Consider the following 15,503-nt stretch of genomic DNA (forward strand, 5'->3'; position numbering starts at 1 on the left):
CCGGGCTGAGGGACTGCCCAAGTGCATGAATTTCATGCACCGGGCCTCCAGTATGTATATAATTGACCCAGACTATCTGGAAAATAACCCACTTTCAATTGTATTAATCAGAGAAACTCCCCCTCCTTTTTTTCCCCACTTTGCTAATGCTAACACAATGCTTACCACTAAGAGACATTTAATGAACACTTGCTGGTGAGCTGACTGATAACAGAACCCTGACTGTAAAGGAGCCTTATAAGTAATTAAGACATGTCAGAATCAAAAACAATATTTCAATCTCTAGATTACTATCCCATCTCTCAAAGCACTAAAGTAAATCAATATGAACTGTAAGAAAAGGATCTACACTTTAATTCTAAAGTTTTACTGACTAATCATCTTGCACATAAATGATTAATTACAATTCATGTTTGTCTTAATCATTGTTGTCCACCTTAAAACATTTATTTACTTTATGTAACCATGACATATAAACTCATTGTTATTTTTCCAAGAAATAAAAATTAACATTGTGCATTAGTTATTTTCTAAATTGTTTGCAACTATTATTTTTTCAGCATATACTTGTACTAAAAACTGACCAATATCAAGAATCATGCAAAGCAAAATATAGAGAAAAATTAAAGCCACATTTTCCTATAAATTTATTTAGAAAGCACATTGAACTGAGAGCTAGGAGAACTGAATTTAGATCTGACCTGTGCAATTGCTAAGGATAAAAGTCACTTACACTTTTTTTGTAAATGGCAGTAATCAGATTCTTCTAGCTCTCAAATTCTATAATTAATTATCTAGCTAACCATTTCCTCCACACATAATTATATCCTATGGCACTATGCTAATGTTATATGGAGAACTAAGGCATGTACCCCAATGCCCACGCAGATGAGTGGCATGCAATTAATGCATTAGTGTGTCACGATCAAAGCAGGTGGGGCATCAGAGGATGGAGTAGTACCTGCTAATTCTCAAGGCTTTCATGAGAAACGTCACTTAGCCAGAAGCCTTAAGCTGGGCTCACGGCTGGTGAACACAGTGGCAGCGGCAAGAACCTCTCCCACCTCTGTGGCAGCGCTAAGGCTTTCATGAGAGAGGTGGCTTCTAACTGTACCTGGAAGCACAATTAACAGGGAAAATAAATTAGAAGCAACAGGGGACAGGCCAGGTTTAGAAAAGAGTAAACTGGCCATTTCTTGTAGAATTATGGGACTTCTGGAAACAGAAATAATATATGCGACCAAAGGAAGTTCAGGGATTGCAACTTTTATTAGGGAGATAGGGCTAAGGTAATGGTGGCAGTTGAAAGTGTATTTTTAAAAAAATAAAACTATTATATTTTTGAAATATACTCACAACAATTTATATGATGACTAAAGGCCCAGTGCACAAAATTCGTGCACGGCGGGCGGGAGGTGGGGAGGGGTTGGGGGTTGTCCCCCTCAGCCCAGCCTTCACACTTTCCAATCTGGGACATCCCTCTCACAATCCTGGAGCGCTGGCTCCTAATCGCTCACCTGCCTGCCTGTTTGGTTGCCCCTAACTGCTCCCCTTGCCGGCCTGGTCACCCCACGCAGCCTGCTTGTTCAGTCGTTTGGTCGTCCTTCTCTAACCCCACTGCTGGCTTGGTTGTAGGCAGCCATCTTGAGGATGTGATGGTCAATTTGCATATTACCTCTTTATTATATAGGATGCTTTAAAGATTATATTAAAGTTGAGAGAAATTGAAGATAGGGGACCAGTTGCTTTAAGCTGTAGTTTTTAGTAGTCATTGCTTTAGTACTGAAAAGCAAGTACTATTGATTTGTTTTTATTAAGGAGTCCAAATATATTCTTTATTAGTAAGTTCCACAATTGATCCTTCTGTAAAATTAGATTTTCCCAGAAGATGATGACATTTTAGTTTGTAGACATGTCTATTTTCAGGTTTTATTTCCTGTCTTTCATTTCTGTTATCTTCTCATTAATCATTTTTTTTCTTTGAAAAAGAATTGATTTTCTTATTAGTTTGGAACTTTGGCAACCAGAATTTACTCTCTTTGCTAAGTCAATTCTTATTTTTTTCTGTGCTCTTTAATTGCATTTTGGTAAACCTTTTATCTCCTATTCTGACAATGAGGGAGTGAGCTGGAAGAGTTTACAAATACTTGTTTTGTCTTGAAAAAAGATCCAAAATGTTGGATATATTTTCTTCTGGGAAAAGATATTCTTCATTTTTTTTTTCATATTTTGGTAATTGGTGTGTTTCTTTTTAATTTCCATCAAAAACAGTCTGTGGAGTAGTCTCATGTTCATACCTTTCACTCCTGCCTTCACTGTACTTTATACAGTAGTTTCCTTTTATAAAAGAAAAGGATAATGCACACACAATTAATTTCACGTGTGTGTGTGTGTGTGTGTGTGTGTGTGTGATTAAAACAGTGCCTGGTGTGCACATGTTAGTTGTGATGATGATCATGATCATCATCATGATCATGATCATCATCATCACCATGCTGACTTTTTACTTTAGCTATACTTTCAATTTTTATAGGTATTTTACAACAGTTTTATAGTCATTTGGACTCCTAGAGTTTGTTTTTATAATAAAGCATTTGTAAATATAAGTTGTATACTTTGTAGCCCCTTTATTACTAATTCTATCCTACCTGGGATATATGGATGGGTGCCAGATTTCAACATTCTATATTAAAATGTTTTAGGCTTCACTGTATTGGATATATTCTCTTAAAAATGTGTGGCTTGATGTTTCATTGTTATTGTTTCCTCCTTTCATTTAGTATGAATATTTTCTTGCCTGCATTTCTTTATTTTTTTTTTCTATGAGATTCAATGGAAGCTTTCTCTCTCAAATTTACCTAAAAAAAAAGTCATATTTGGTTTTGTAGAAGCATTCTTTTGTTGGCAGTGCAAAATATCATTTATTGATGTAAACCCAAAGAGGAAGTTTAGAAGGAATATAATTATAACAATTAAGGGAAGAAATCGTGACAATTCGAACTAGACAGTGACAGTGAGTATATAAGCAAAAGAAACTCTAGGAGTTGTTATAGTGTTAAATAAAACTGAAGTGATACGGAACTTATTATAGTGTTAAAACTTGTAGTGTTAAACATAACTGGATTGGATCTGTGGATGATGAAGAGGCTATGGTTTGCATGATTTTTTGGGTGAGTGATATTTGCAACCAGTTTGAGAATATACAGAACGGTGATGATGTCAGTAATGGAGAAAAGAAAAGGAAGTGAGTTCTGTTGAAGTCATGCAGACTCTGAGATTTTTGTACAATATCTAAATAGAGGTTTCTGGTAAGTCTTTTTTTGACCTTTGAAGGGAAATCTGTCTTGGAAGATATGCATTTTGTCAAAATACTTCTAATGGTGAAAGAAATAGTTGCCGATAAAATTACTCACAGAGTTATAAAAAGACCAAATGCATAGCAAATAGAATAATACAAATATTGACAAGCCTATTAACTAAGACAAGTTTTGTGCCAATGAGAGGTAAGCAAACTTCTCAATAGTCAGTTATTTGTATTCCCCAAAATGTATTATTACATTTCTTACATTTCTGCTCAACAATCAGTTCTTAGTATTCTCAAGAATTCTAGAAGTAATATGGAGCAATATATAAAGGGCCTGGCGTCTGGCATCAGATTGAGGTGGATATCTTGAGTCTACATCAAGCCAGCTCTATGACCTAGGATATTCTTAGGGTTGTTTGTTTGTTTGTTTGTTTGTTTGTTTGTTTTAGTCTACTTCCTCATGAGATAAAATGGGGATGAAAATTTTCATCTCATAGTGTTGCCATGAGGCTTAAGTGAATCTATTAGTACTCATAAACCATTCAGCAGATTTTGGCATATAGTAGATACTTAAAACTTCTTTCTCTTATATTTTCCTTATTTCTACCTCCTGGTCTTTATTCATGTCCTCTGCATGGAATGCTGTACTACACCTCTTTCTGCTGTTGTAAATCCCATATATTACTTAAGGCCAGGTTTAATTGCCACACCCTTTCTCCAAGGATTATTTACTTCTTATGACATTAATTCCCCCAGCCCCTGTTGGCTTCTTCAGTTCTTATTATTCTCTTTATTGTTGTTCTTTTCATTTTTTTGTTTCTCTGATGCCATTTGTGTAACTTTTCATAAAGGTTCTATTAATCTTTATACTCCACATACTTCTTAGCCAATGCCTATGTGTTTACATAATAAGGACTGAATATGTATTTGTTGAATTAGTAGTTGAATGACTCCACTAAATAAATAAAACAAATATGAATCCTCAGATTAGATTGCTTATTCTTCTAGATAATGATTTGGAGCAAATGAAGCCACTCACAACAATATTTGTAAAATTAAAGATGTTTTATACAGAATACCAACCATTCTAATTCATTGCTGAGTGCAAAGAGATTCCATCAAACCAGTGTGTGCACAGCTTTATCTCTCCCTTCCTTCAGCAAACTAATGAGTATAATTCCCATCTCAATGAAATGAAAAAAAAAATAAAGGTTTCTGAATATTTCTTATTTCTTAAAGAGAAATGGCTTCTATATAGTTCAATGAAGAGAAATCATTGATTGGTAACTATAGCAGGCAGTGGCCAGATCAGCATGTGTTAAGTGTATGCTCATGTCGGACCTCAGATTAACACACAGTGTCTTGCTTTGTTACCTTGCAGAAATGCTGGAATCCAACAATGTGATCACTTTCAATGGCTTGGCCAACAGCTCCAGTTACCATACCTTCCTTCTGGATGAGGAACGGAGCCGGCTGTATGTTGGAGCAAAGGATCACATATTTTCATTCAACCTGGTTAATATCAAGGATTTTCAAAAGGTATCTTTATTCTAATATATGCACTGAGGTACTTTTAAAACATCTCAAGGATTCTCTAGGTATATAACAGTGTGACAACTGAAAATTTGTTTGAATTAATACTTTATCTTTTCAGATGCAAACAAAAACAATACATTGATTTAACCATCACAAATCAATGGCTGCAGTAAACCATAAAAATCTTCAAGAAAGAAACTATAGTTGTTGTTTTTTAAATGATATAGTTATATCATTTGCCTGCATAAAATAAATACCTGAACCATTTTAGAAATATGTTATAATTTAATTCATGTATATATGTATGTATGTATGTATATACTATGTGTATATAAATATAAATGTCTACCCTTTCTATATTACCAGCAAATACATAGTTCATCAATCACTGTACACATGCTTAATGTCATGTGTCAACTGTGCTTGTAAATAAAATTTATTGGAAAACAGACACTCATTCATTTACATATTGTCTATGTCTGTTTTTATTCTACAGTGGCAGACTTGAGTAATTGTGATAGAGATCACCTGGCTAACAAAGCCTAAAATATTTATTATCTGGCCTTTTAAATAAAATGTTTGCTAAATCCTCATCTGGAAGATCAATTTTCGGTGTCAGGCTTTTGCATATGGGGTCACTTAAGCACTATCTATTTATCAGTTTTATCCTAATCCTTGCTAGTTTTTCCAGCTTATTTAATTAATAAGTTATACAGTTTTGAAAATAAACATTGACTGAAAATATTGTGGAAATTGTGCTACTGCGTCTAAATGCTATTATTCTATGTCAAACATTTTCCCTCACTCAGTATTCCTGGTCTTAATTCTTTGACCTTTATGTTTATATATCTTATCTCTAACATCATCTTATAATTTCCTCAAGAATTATGACACTGTATTATTCCCTATAGACTTTATGACAATAGTATATACTTAGGAAATAAGTTGTTTAAAACATTAAAAATAGGTTCAAAAGAGCTTAATAGACAAATATACTCAAACTGATGTAAATCCTTAAGTAAATTGTATTTACTTTTATAGGCAGTGCGATATAATTAAAATTAAATAATATGTTTGAGGAGGGATGTTTTAAAATTAAAATTATGTTTTCTATTACTAGAATAATGATTTTAAACTCAAACAGGAGATATAACATTATGACACTGTGCAAGTCACCTAACTTTAATTTATTATTTCATTATAGCAGGGGTTGGCGACTGTAGGTTTACAGTTGTTCATATGAAAAATAATACAATAATTAATAAATAATATAAGAATGAACTGTGTTTAGTGTAATCACAACTGTAAACCTACCTTTGCCCACCCCTATTTATTACAAGTCTCATTGTTAGAAGATACACCAAGATATATCCTGGGCATATGGCTCTACTATTTTTTTCATCTATAAAATAATAGGCTATCTTCTACGATAATTCAGTTCTTTTCAATTTTAAAACTAACTGAACATATAAACCAAGTTAAGACTATTCAGAAAAAAAGTAAATATATTTAATATATATCCTGAAGTGATATGTACTCATATTGTCTAGATATATATTCACTCACATATTTATATTTATATATGAATTTTATAAAATGATAAAACATTATAAACACCCAATATTTGAACTGATATAATCTCCTATTATTAAAATATCAAAAATTAAATTGTTGTGCCCCAATACAGATAGGTGTCATTGGATTTGCTAAGGGAAACCAAAAGATTATATTAGAATTTAGATGAGGGTAAATGTTTTAATATGATTGAGGGGAAAGGTATCTTCAGTCCTCTAAGCCACCAGGAACACCTTGGTTATCTACCACTGTCACAGTATTCATGAAATATAGGAACTTTGGAAAGGATGAAGACCAAATATTAGGCATGAAAACACAAACATTTATTTCTTAGTCTGTTTTGCTTACAGTAAAAAGAGTGACTATTTTTAGAGCTATCTATCTAGCTTCATTTCCCCCTTTATCTCCTGAAAGTAAAATAAAGCTACTCTTAGCTATTAAAAAATATACCTTTCTAAGATAGGTTTTTCTAATCCTATCAGCTATTTGTTCTAGCATGTCATGCTGAGATTGGATTAGGGATATGGATCCAGAGCAGTCAATCTCTTCACTAGATTCTCACCTCAAGATTCTCATCTCAAGATGATCTATCTCTCCCCAGCCTGCCTTAGAATTCTTTCCACTACACATTGATTCGCTCTACAGGCATGCCTGGGAGATATGGCAGGTTTGGTTCGAGGCCTCTGCAATAAAAGAGGTGTCCCAATAAAATGGGCCAAAATCTTTTTGATGGTGGAGGGTCTTGACTTTAATTTGTAAAAAAAAAAACAAACACAACCTATGTGAAGCATAAGAAAGCAAACCACAAGAAAACACGGCATGCCTGTGTGTTGACTACTTGAATGTCTGTGTGGCTCAGCTCTCACATACAGCAAAGCCACCTGGGTACCTGGATCATGAGTGATTTAAGCTAATACCAATGAACTGAAGCCACCGCCTAGTCTAAACCGAAAGGTTCCTGCCACATAATGCTGTATGGAACTCTCTTCATCGCAGTTGCCCCAACTTGGTCTGACAGACTATAATGACGGATCTAGTATTAATAGAACTTAATTGGCATAAAATAATGTTTCTTCTCTGCCCTTAGATTGTGTGGCCAGTATCTTACACCAGAAGGGATGAGTGCAAGTGGGCTGGAAAAGATATTCTGGTGGGTATCAATCTATTAAATAATTTTAGTAATTGCATATAGTAATTTATCACTCGATAATCATTGTTGCTGTGCTATCTTAACACCATTCTTTACTTGTGGATTTAAATACTCTTTAGAAACAAAATATTAGTTAATTTTGTATATTTGTATTATTATGTAAAGTATTGACAGTGCTATATAAAGTAAAATACCAACAAGCCTAAATAAAGCAAAACTATGTTCCCTTTGATTCCTTATACATATGCAAAAGATAACAAAATGCAGCTTTGTAGCACATATATTAAGACAATTCTTTGTACAGATTGGCTTTAATATGTTAATTTTTCTTGAATTCCTTTTGAATTATATGAAATATTTTTGCCTCTGAGTCATCATAATTAAACTACCCCTCTTGTCTTCTTTTGATTCCTTTCTTTTTCCCTTTCTTCTTTTTTTTCTTTTTCACTTTCCCCATTGTCCTTCCTTCTTTTCTTCCTTCCTTTAAACATTCCTCCCCTCCTTCCTTGCTTCCTTTTTTTCTTATATGTTGATATTCCCAATTATCCATTGTACTTGAGCAAGTATCTTAATTTTTATTCTATTCAAATGTTTTGGCGCATTTTGAATATTATCCTAGAAGCAAAGATAAAAATTTCTGTGCCTCTGATAAAGATTTGGAGTCCTGTGGCATATATGCATTTTAATTTGCCTATTAACACACAGATAAACAATAGAGATTTGAAAAAATACCTTATCTACTCTGGTGTTATCATGATATCTAGCTCACAGAATTCCTTTAGAACGCAAACAATCACAAGTAAAATTATGACATAGACTATAATGCACAATACCAATATTAACTATTATTGTTATTATTTGTATATGTTGCTTAGACAGTGTCTAAGTGAAATTAGTTTGGTACTGCCCCTCCCCCCGCTACTCCGCTAGCCATACTGTATAATAAGAGATTCTAGTGTGAGCCCAGATGCAGTTAATTCAGCAGCTGCAATATAGTCATGATCCTCAAAGTACTGTATGGGTAGCCCTGATCATGACCTCAGAGGTTTCCTCTCTAAGAAGGGTAAGTTTATTATATTTTCCTGGCTTACTGAAAATGCTTATGGGTTTTATAAAACTAAATTGAAAGGAACTAAGACATCATTTTATAGTACCTTATAATCAAGATTCTAAGAACTTATAAATCATGTTTCATATTTTATGGTAAAGATAGGTTAGTTATGTGTCTATTGAGAGATGTAAACTTTTAAATGTTCAATGGTATGGCAATATTAGCCAAACCAATCTTTGCAAAATCAACTAACTAATGTAATACGATAGGATCTTTGTCTTTGTTATTCCTTTATGTTATGCAATCAATTTAATTGTTGTGGGTTTTAAGTAATCTTTTATAACACTTATCTAATAAAAGGAAAACCTTATAGTTCTTAGATATTTTAGTTTAAGAAAAAAATGCATTTTTCCTCTAGTTCTAAACACCAAACACGAAAATATATTTACACAGTAAAATGTATTTTATACTATTTTTCTAGTAACCCCTTTCTTTACTATTACTTTTTACTGACCTATTATTCAAAATATATTTTATGCATTTATAATTGATTTTATTAAAGTTTATTTTACTTTTTAAATAACCTCGTTTATGCACTTCAATTTGTATTTCTATTTCATTTAAATCAGATATACGGCATTGATTATTTTTGGATTATTTAGATACAGACCAATTTTTTTTTCATTTCTTTCTAATGTAATTTTAGAATAGCAATTAGTTGACTCCCTGGGATTTGTAACATTCTTCCTTGATAAACATTTCTAAATAAATAGCATACTTATTTTTACCAATAATTTCTGAAATTATCACTTAGGAATAAAGATGAAAGGTAAAGAGTTTTTTTTTTTTATAATTTTCATTCGACACCTGATTTTTGAAGTGATACATGGACAGCTTGATGGAAATTCTGCGCTCTTGCGGAAGTAATCGTCAGCTGTGACTTATGGACAGTGATTCCTTTCAAAGAGCTCTTGTGATGCTGAAAACCACAAGAATGAGGCCTGAGTGGTCTCTGCAGCCATGGGGACTCCAAGATAGAATTGTAACCAAAATAGGAACTGAGCTGAGCATTTATAGAAAAGTAAACTAATGACCTCCCTGAGTGCTCTCTTTGGTTTCTGGAACCTGAGTTTACCCTTTCTCTTTGGGCTTCAGTGTTCTCTCAGAAAGCCCTCCGGAAATAAGGCTCCTTTAAACAAACAGTCCTGGGGCAAGTGCTCTCTTCTCAGTATTAGATTCAGATGCAGGGATTCAATAGGAAAAAAACAGCAAGAAAAGCGGGGCAAAGACACTGGCTAACGTTATGTACCTTGAGCGTGGATGAAGATTGTGTCACTGAGTGTAACATCATACAGAAAACTGAACCCTTTCTCCATTCTCCCAGGCATCTGGGAAGATACAAACCATCATTTCTCATGGCTCAGTTTTGCATCAAACGCATATGTTAAGTCAGCAACTGGAATTTGAGCAGCTATTCCACAAAGATGGACTTTGTGGTAAAGAGGGAATCTGCAGCCTAAGACACAGTTACTTATATTCCTGCTCTGTCTCTCTCTCTCTCTCAAGAGAGAGAGCACGCATACATGTGTCTGAGGCTGCTGATGACATTTCTGACAACAACATTAATCTAAATTTATTTTTTTCCTCTTGTGGAAGTGAATATAGAGGATATATACCAATATGCCTTCTTTTCTTGGTGTTGTAGGTTCTAAATCTTTGTTGTGGTTTTTCTATATTACAGAAGTGAACTGCTCATGAACTTCCCCACTGTTGTTACTTGAGAGTTGTAATCTGAAAATAAAGTTATATAATATATTATATTATTGAACAGAGACTCCGAAAAAGGAAATAAATGCAATCCACATATGTCCATTCTGACTGCTATTATCCACTTTACTTTCATTTTTTTTATATAGCCCTGATGCTTAAAATCCACTTTGTTATTCACAATAACATTTCTATTGGGGGATTAACTTCCTTGACCCTGTTTTGCAAGTGAAAACTGAATACATGCTAAACTGGTAAAAGAATCTGTTTCGAATCACTCGCTCTCTGACTCTTCTTTGTTTATCCTATTAAATCATCTCTCTTTGCACTGTTGCCATAAAACCAAATGGCAACCGTATGACTGTTAGAAATATTTTGAATATCATTGGAAATCAAAATCTCAACCATCTGAGATGAACAAAAAAAATCAGATTCTCATAACATTCCTATTGTTGGATACATTTCAAAGAGTAATATTTCATGCACCTGAATTCTGGGACATTTTTGAAATTCTTGAGGGATTTATTTTTATAATTTTGTCCTTAGTTGTTATTATTCACTTGTGATGCTATCCTAGATGATAACGTTTTGTCAAATTATTCTGGCTCAAATTGCAGGACCTTAGCAACACTAATTTCTGCCACATGAATGCAATTGAGAGGTTGATGCTACCCAAGCATCTTAAGTTCCAGTGCAGCCCAAAATGCATGTTAGTCCTTGCATTTCATTTACTTTTTCAAAGGTCAAAATTGACATGTTTAATATTTTTATTTTATTTTAGGAACTTCAAGGAATTAAAAAAAATTTGTTAAATGGGTAGTTAGAATAACCTCCTCATTCTACAAAAGTCAATCATAACATTTCATTAAATCTCTAAATCCTATGTATAATTATTGAGAGAAAAATTTTCATGGGTCTCTCACACTTCTGCACACCTGATGAGAAGAAAGTACTAACTGCCTATTTTGTAGGCTATAACTAGGGATATTTGTAGTGAAAAGACTTGGAAGGCACTGTCTCTCTGTGAAGCAAAAGGCTGGTTTGCAAACAGCCTTGAGAAGTAGAGATAGGGTCTCCATTGGCACACACACACACAAACAGGTTTGCTTACTGTCCAGTAAAATGAACATAATGCCTCCCTCGAGTTCCAATACTCTTTGACTATTATGAAATATTCAGATTCCCTCCACCGAGGGTGTTTCCCCTGTAAGACAATCAATGCCAGTGTCACCTGGCTCTTTTCTCACTGCCCAGAGGGGTTTGGAGCTTGAGGAACTGGCATAAGAAATGCTGATACCATGAGTACTGCTATTTCTGCAATAAAGTCTTTTATCTCTGACCAGGAGACATATATCTTCTGCCAGCATCCATGAAACTGTGCCAGGGTAACTTATTTTACAAGTAAGACAGAAATCACAGACCCTTCACAGTTCTTGACAGTATGGATTACACTGTTTTTTGTAGACAAATGACCTCACAAATGAAAGACTATAGTCAGTTTATTCATTTTTTAATATATATTTTATTGGTTTATTTACAGAGAGGAAGGGAGAGAGGTAGATAGTTAGAAAAATCGATGAGAGAGAAACAGTGATCAGCTGCCTCCTGCACACCTCCTACTGGGGATGTGCCCGTAACCAAGGCACATGCCCTTGACCGGAATTGAACCTGGGACCCTGGCATCCACAGGCTGATGCTTTATCCACTGAGCCAAACCAGTTAGGGCAGTTTATTCATTTTTAAACATGATTCCCATGATGAAATTTGATGACACTTCAGGTAGAGATAACTTATTTTTTATGAAGGCCAGTGAATACCTTATTTATTAAATATCAGAGAAATAAGCACAGATTTTTATGTGTACCAAGATGTGAGTATATTGCTGCTTGGGGTTAAATTTCAGGTAAATTAAATAGGATTATAGTTTTAATTTGACATTCAAAAGTGGTAGTAGTAATAATAGCTAACACTATTGAAAACTTGTTAAATATACTTGGTGTTGTTCTTAATGAATTGCTTTTATTAGCGTATGTATGTAACTCATATTTGGATATGAAATACATATTTCAAAGCAATTGGATGAACTAGTTTTATATCTTAGGTAAGAGACATATATGGGAAATGAAGCTTTACCAATAAAATTACTTTAGAAACTAGGTTTTATTCTAATTTATAATTCATATGTTTTTCTAATAAAAATATGATGGTAATCATTGTGACTGAATTGTCATGAATTAAGTCATATATATATGCACTATTTTGGAACTCTAAGAGATTCAAGATTAAAATTTAAATACATTTTAAGTATATATTAACAAAGTAAATCTAGCGCTTGTAATAGAAACATTATATAAAAATTTCCAGAGGGCCTGGAGATTTTGAATTGTGTTCCTCTTTAATAGAAATTTCAATTATATTCTTAAATGGCTGAAATGAAATTTAAATGTTTGTCATTGATTGGCAAATGAATATTCAGATTTAAATGGGCACCATATTTCACCCACACATCGGTTTACATACTCATTTTTAGAGTACAATAAGAATTGTATACTGTATAAATTTCATTAGAATGATTTGAACAATTCCTCTGGGAACAGGATTTTGGCAAATGTCTTCTCACTACATAATTAGCAGGTTGTTCCAAGTTGCTGGAAAGAATAGTTTCTAATAGTTGTCATTGGTATTTTGCTTCTTTATTCACTTGATAATCTTCCTGAATGAAATTTTACTTGTTTCTGAGGATACACTAAGCATCATATCATAGATTTAATGTGAACTTTGGAAATATGAGATGAAGAAAGGTTTTGGAGGTGCATATAAGGGACCACCCACAATCAAAGCCAGTGAATGGTGCAAACGTGATAATTATATTTATAGCACAATATAAAAGAAAATATAAGCCAAAAAGGAGAAATTACCAACTTCTCTGGTTCATATGGAATTTCAAAGTGAATTTATTCAAATGTATTAAACAGAAGAGAAATACTTTGGGCAACTTGTGTTAATATCATGGTCTGTGGTGGCTATGTGTATAATCATTTTGACCAAGTTTGAATGTTTCAAGTAATTTGAAAAGAAAATATTTATAAAATCTTAAGCAGTATTTCTAAAACTTCAAAACAAACAGTCAATCTGGAGGTATAAAACCCGTCAAATGGGATACTTAACTGAAATGAGCATTTCAGTAAAATGATTTGGTAGCTTAGTGCACGAGTCTTTACTTAGTGTATCACGTCATCCAAACCACTTTAAATTTATTTTTCAATTAATATCAGTTTAAAGATGATATGGTTCGGTAATATGAATAGACTTATATATTTAAATAACTAGCCATGAAATAATGACAATTTTATTCTCCTCGTTAAATCAGAATTAAAGAAAAAATTCTCTCACATTAGAACAAAACATTAAGGTGGAAAGGTCAGTTGATTTTATTATGCCATCCTTCTTAATAGTGAAGGTAAAAATATCTCCCGAGAAAGACAAACAGCCTACACACCATTTCATAAGACAGTTGTTTAAAACTCAAGTTACAAATTCAATAGTAGGTGGCTAATATTGTAATTAGAAGATAGTTAAATCTTAGTTTTAATAGATATGTCCCTTTAAAGAAGAGATTTCTCACATCCTGCAGTGAATGTCAAGGTATTAGGAAGACATGATTATGGATGATCTGATGTCAGCACAGTGTTAAAAAGAAAAGATATGAAACCTTATTTTTAGATAAGTATGGAACAGCCTAAATAGAGAGAGGGATGAAGTGAGTGACAGGAACAATCTCACGGATTGCTACTTTGGTATGAAGATTCTAGTATTCAGCTAGCTTGCTAAATAAATGGACTAGAGAAAAGAAAGTCAACAGATTAACTTCAGGAATTAAGCCTGTTAATGGATTTTCATGCAGAAATGAATCCACCCATCATGATAGGGAAAGGCTTTCCCAGCTGCAAGATTATGCGTTAAAATGTTTCTACATAAACTGCAGATGGGATGTAGACTTTTTTTTTTCTTTTTAAATGACTGTTCATTGACCTGAGGCAATGCTGTACTATACCCCTTCATTTTGGGCTAATTTATATTTGTACCAGAACAAGTTGTTAGATTTAATCATGAACTGAATATATTTAAATAGAGATTGTTCATCTTCACAGTCTTCTCTCCTTTTTTCTCTTATTTATAGCAAAATTTCACTGTTCCATCCATAATTTAAGAACGTGCAAGGAGGTAATTAGAATTGGAGGTAAATTATATTCTTTTGTGAAAAGTATAATTATCGGAAGTTAGTTAAAAACACCTCAATTCTCTTTAATTTTCATGCATGGAGCAGTTGTTTTGACAGATGGATGGACTTTATTTTTGTAACCGTGCGGGAAAGACTGTGTAACAGAGTCTAATCAGTGCTACATATTTGTAATGTTTGTTTTTGAATCACTGTGCATTTGGCTCCTATATCATTTTCTGGGAGTAGACATTTTCTTTCTAATTTATTTTTCCAGGCTAATATCTCGATGTGTAATTCCTCTGAAATTACACATTTGATCCGAAAGGACTGGAAATCCTAAAAAAATAAGAGCAAATGGTTTGTCACTGAGGATGATGAATCATTGCTCTTCAGGTGTGGCCCCGGGGTTTACTGGTTTATGACTGCCTTTACTTTTACTTCTCGGCTAAGTTAACAATTTATAATGCTGTGGGTCTGGAGTACGTATCAGTAAAATAAGAGATCAGTATGGTTGCCTGACTCTCGAAAAGCCAAGTTGTTGCTAAACTTGTCTGTGTATATCAACTTAAACTCCAAAAAGGAGCAAGGTTTGAAAATGAATTCATTCTGAACTGATTACATTCCCTTTATTACGTTGTAAATCCGCCAGTGCTGAGCAAAGCAGTGCAGTAGTCTAATGCCAAAAAGTACATTACATTCTGAGTTTTAAGAATCGTCATGGTTCAAGGAAAGGTCAGAAACACGCTTCTCCTGTCTCCCTAGAGCAGAAATGTGTGAAGTGTGTTTCCTTTCTCTGCCACGCTTCCTTCTTTATAATGGAATGTCCAGGCTGCTTCCAACTAAAGTGGATATCCTGTTTTGGAACTCTCCAAAACCTTGGCAGCAAGAAGCTAGGGAA

General features: G+C 33.6%; 1 protein-coding gene across 1 annotated transcript in view; it reads left to right on the forward strand.

Moving 5' to 3' along the window:
* SEMA3A (semaphorin 3A) overlaps window positions 1-15,503 on the forward strand; it is a 231,698-nt gene that overhangs the window by 56,093 nt on the left and 160,102 nt on the right. Inside the window, exons 2-3 of the mRNA XM_015572694.1 lie at window positions 4,686-4,843; window positions 7,503-7,565. Coding sequence (XP_015428180.1) covers window positions 4,686-4,843; window positions 7,503-7,565 — 221 coding nt within the window. The remainder of the gene's footprint in view (window positions 1-4,685; window positions 4,844-7,502; window positions 7,566-15,503) is intronic.

This window comes from Myotis davidii, unplaced genomic scaffold (assembly GCF_000327345.1).
Source record: "Myotis davidii unplaced genomic scaffold, ASM32734v1 scaffold49, whole genome shotgun sequence".
Taxonomy (NCBI): Eukaryota; Metazoa; Chordata; class Mammalia; order Chiroptera; family Vespertilionidae; genus Myotis; species Myotis davidii.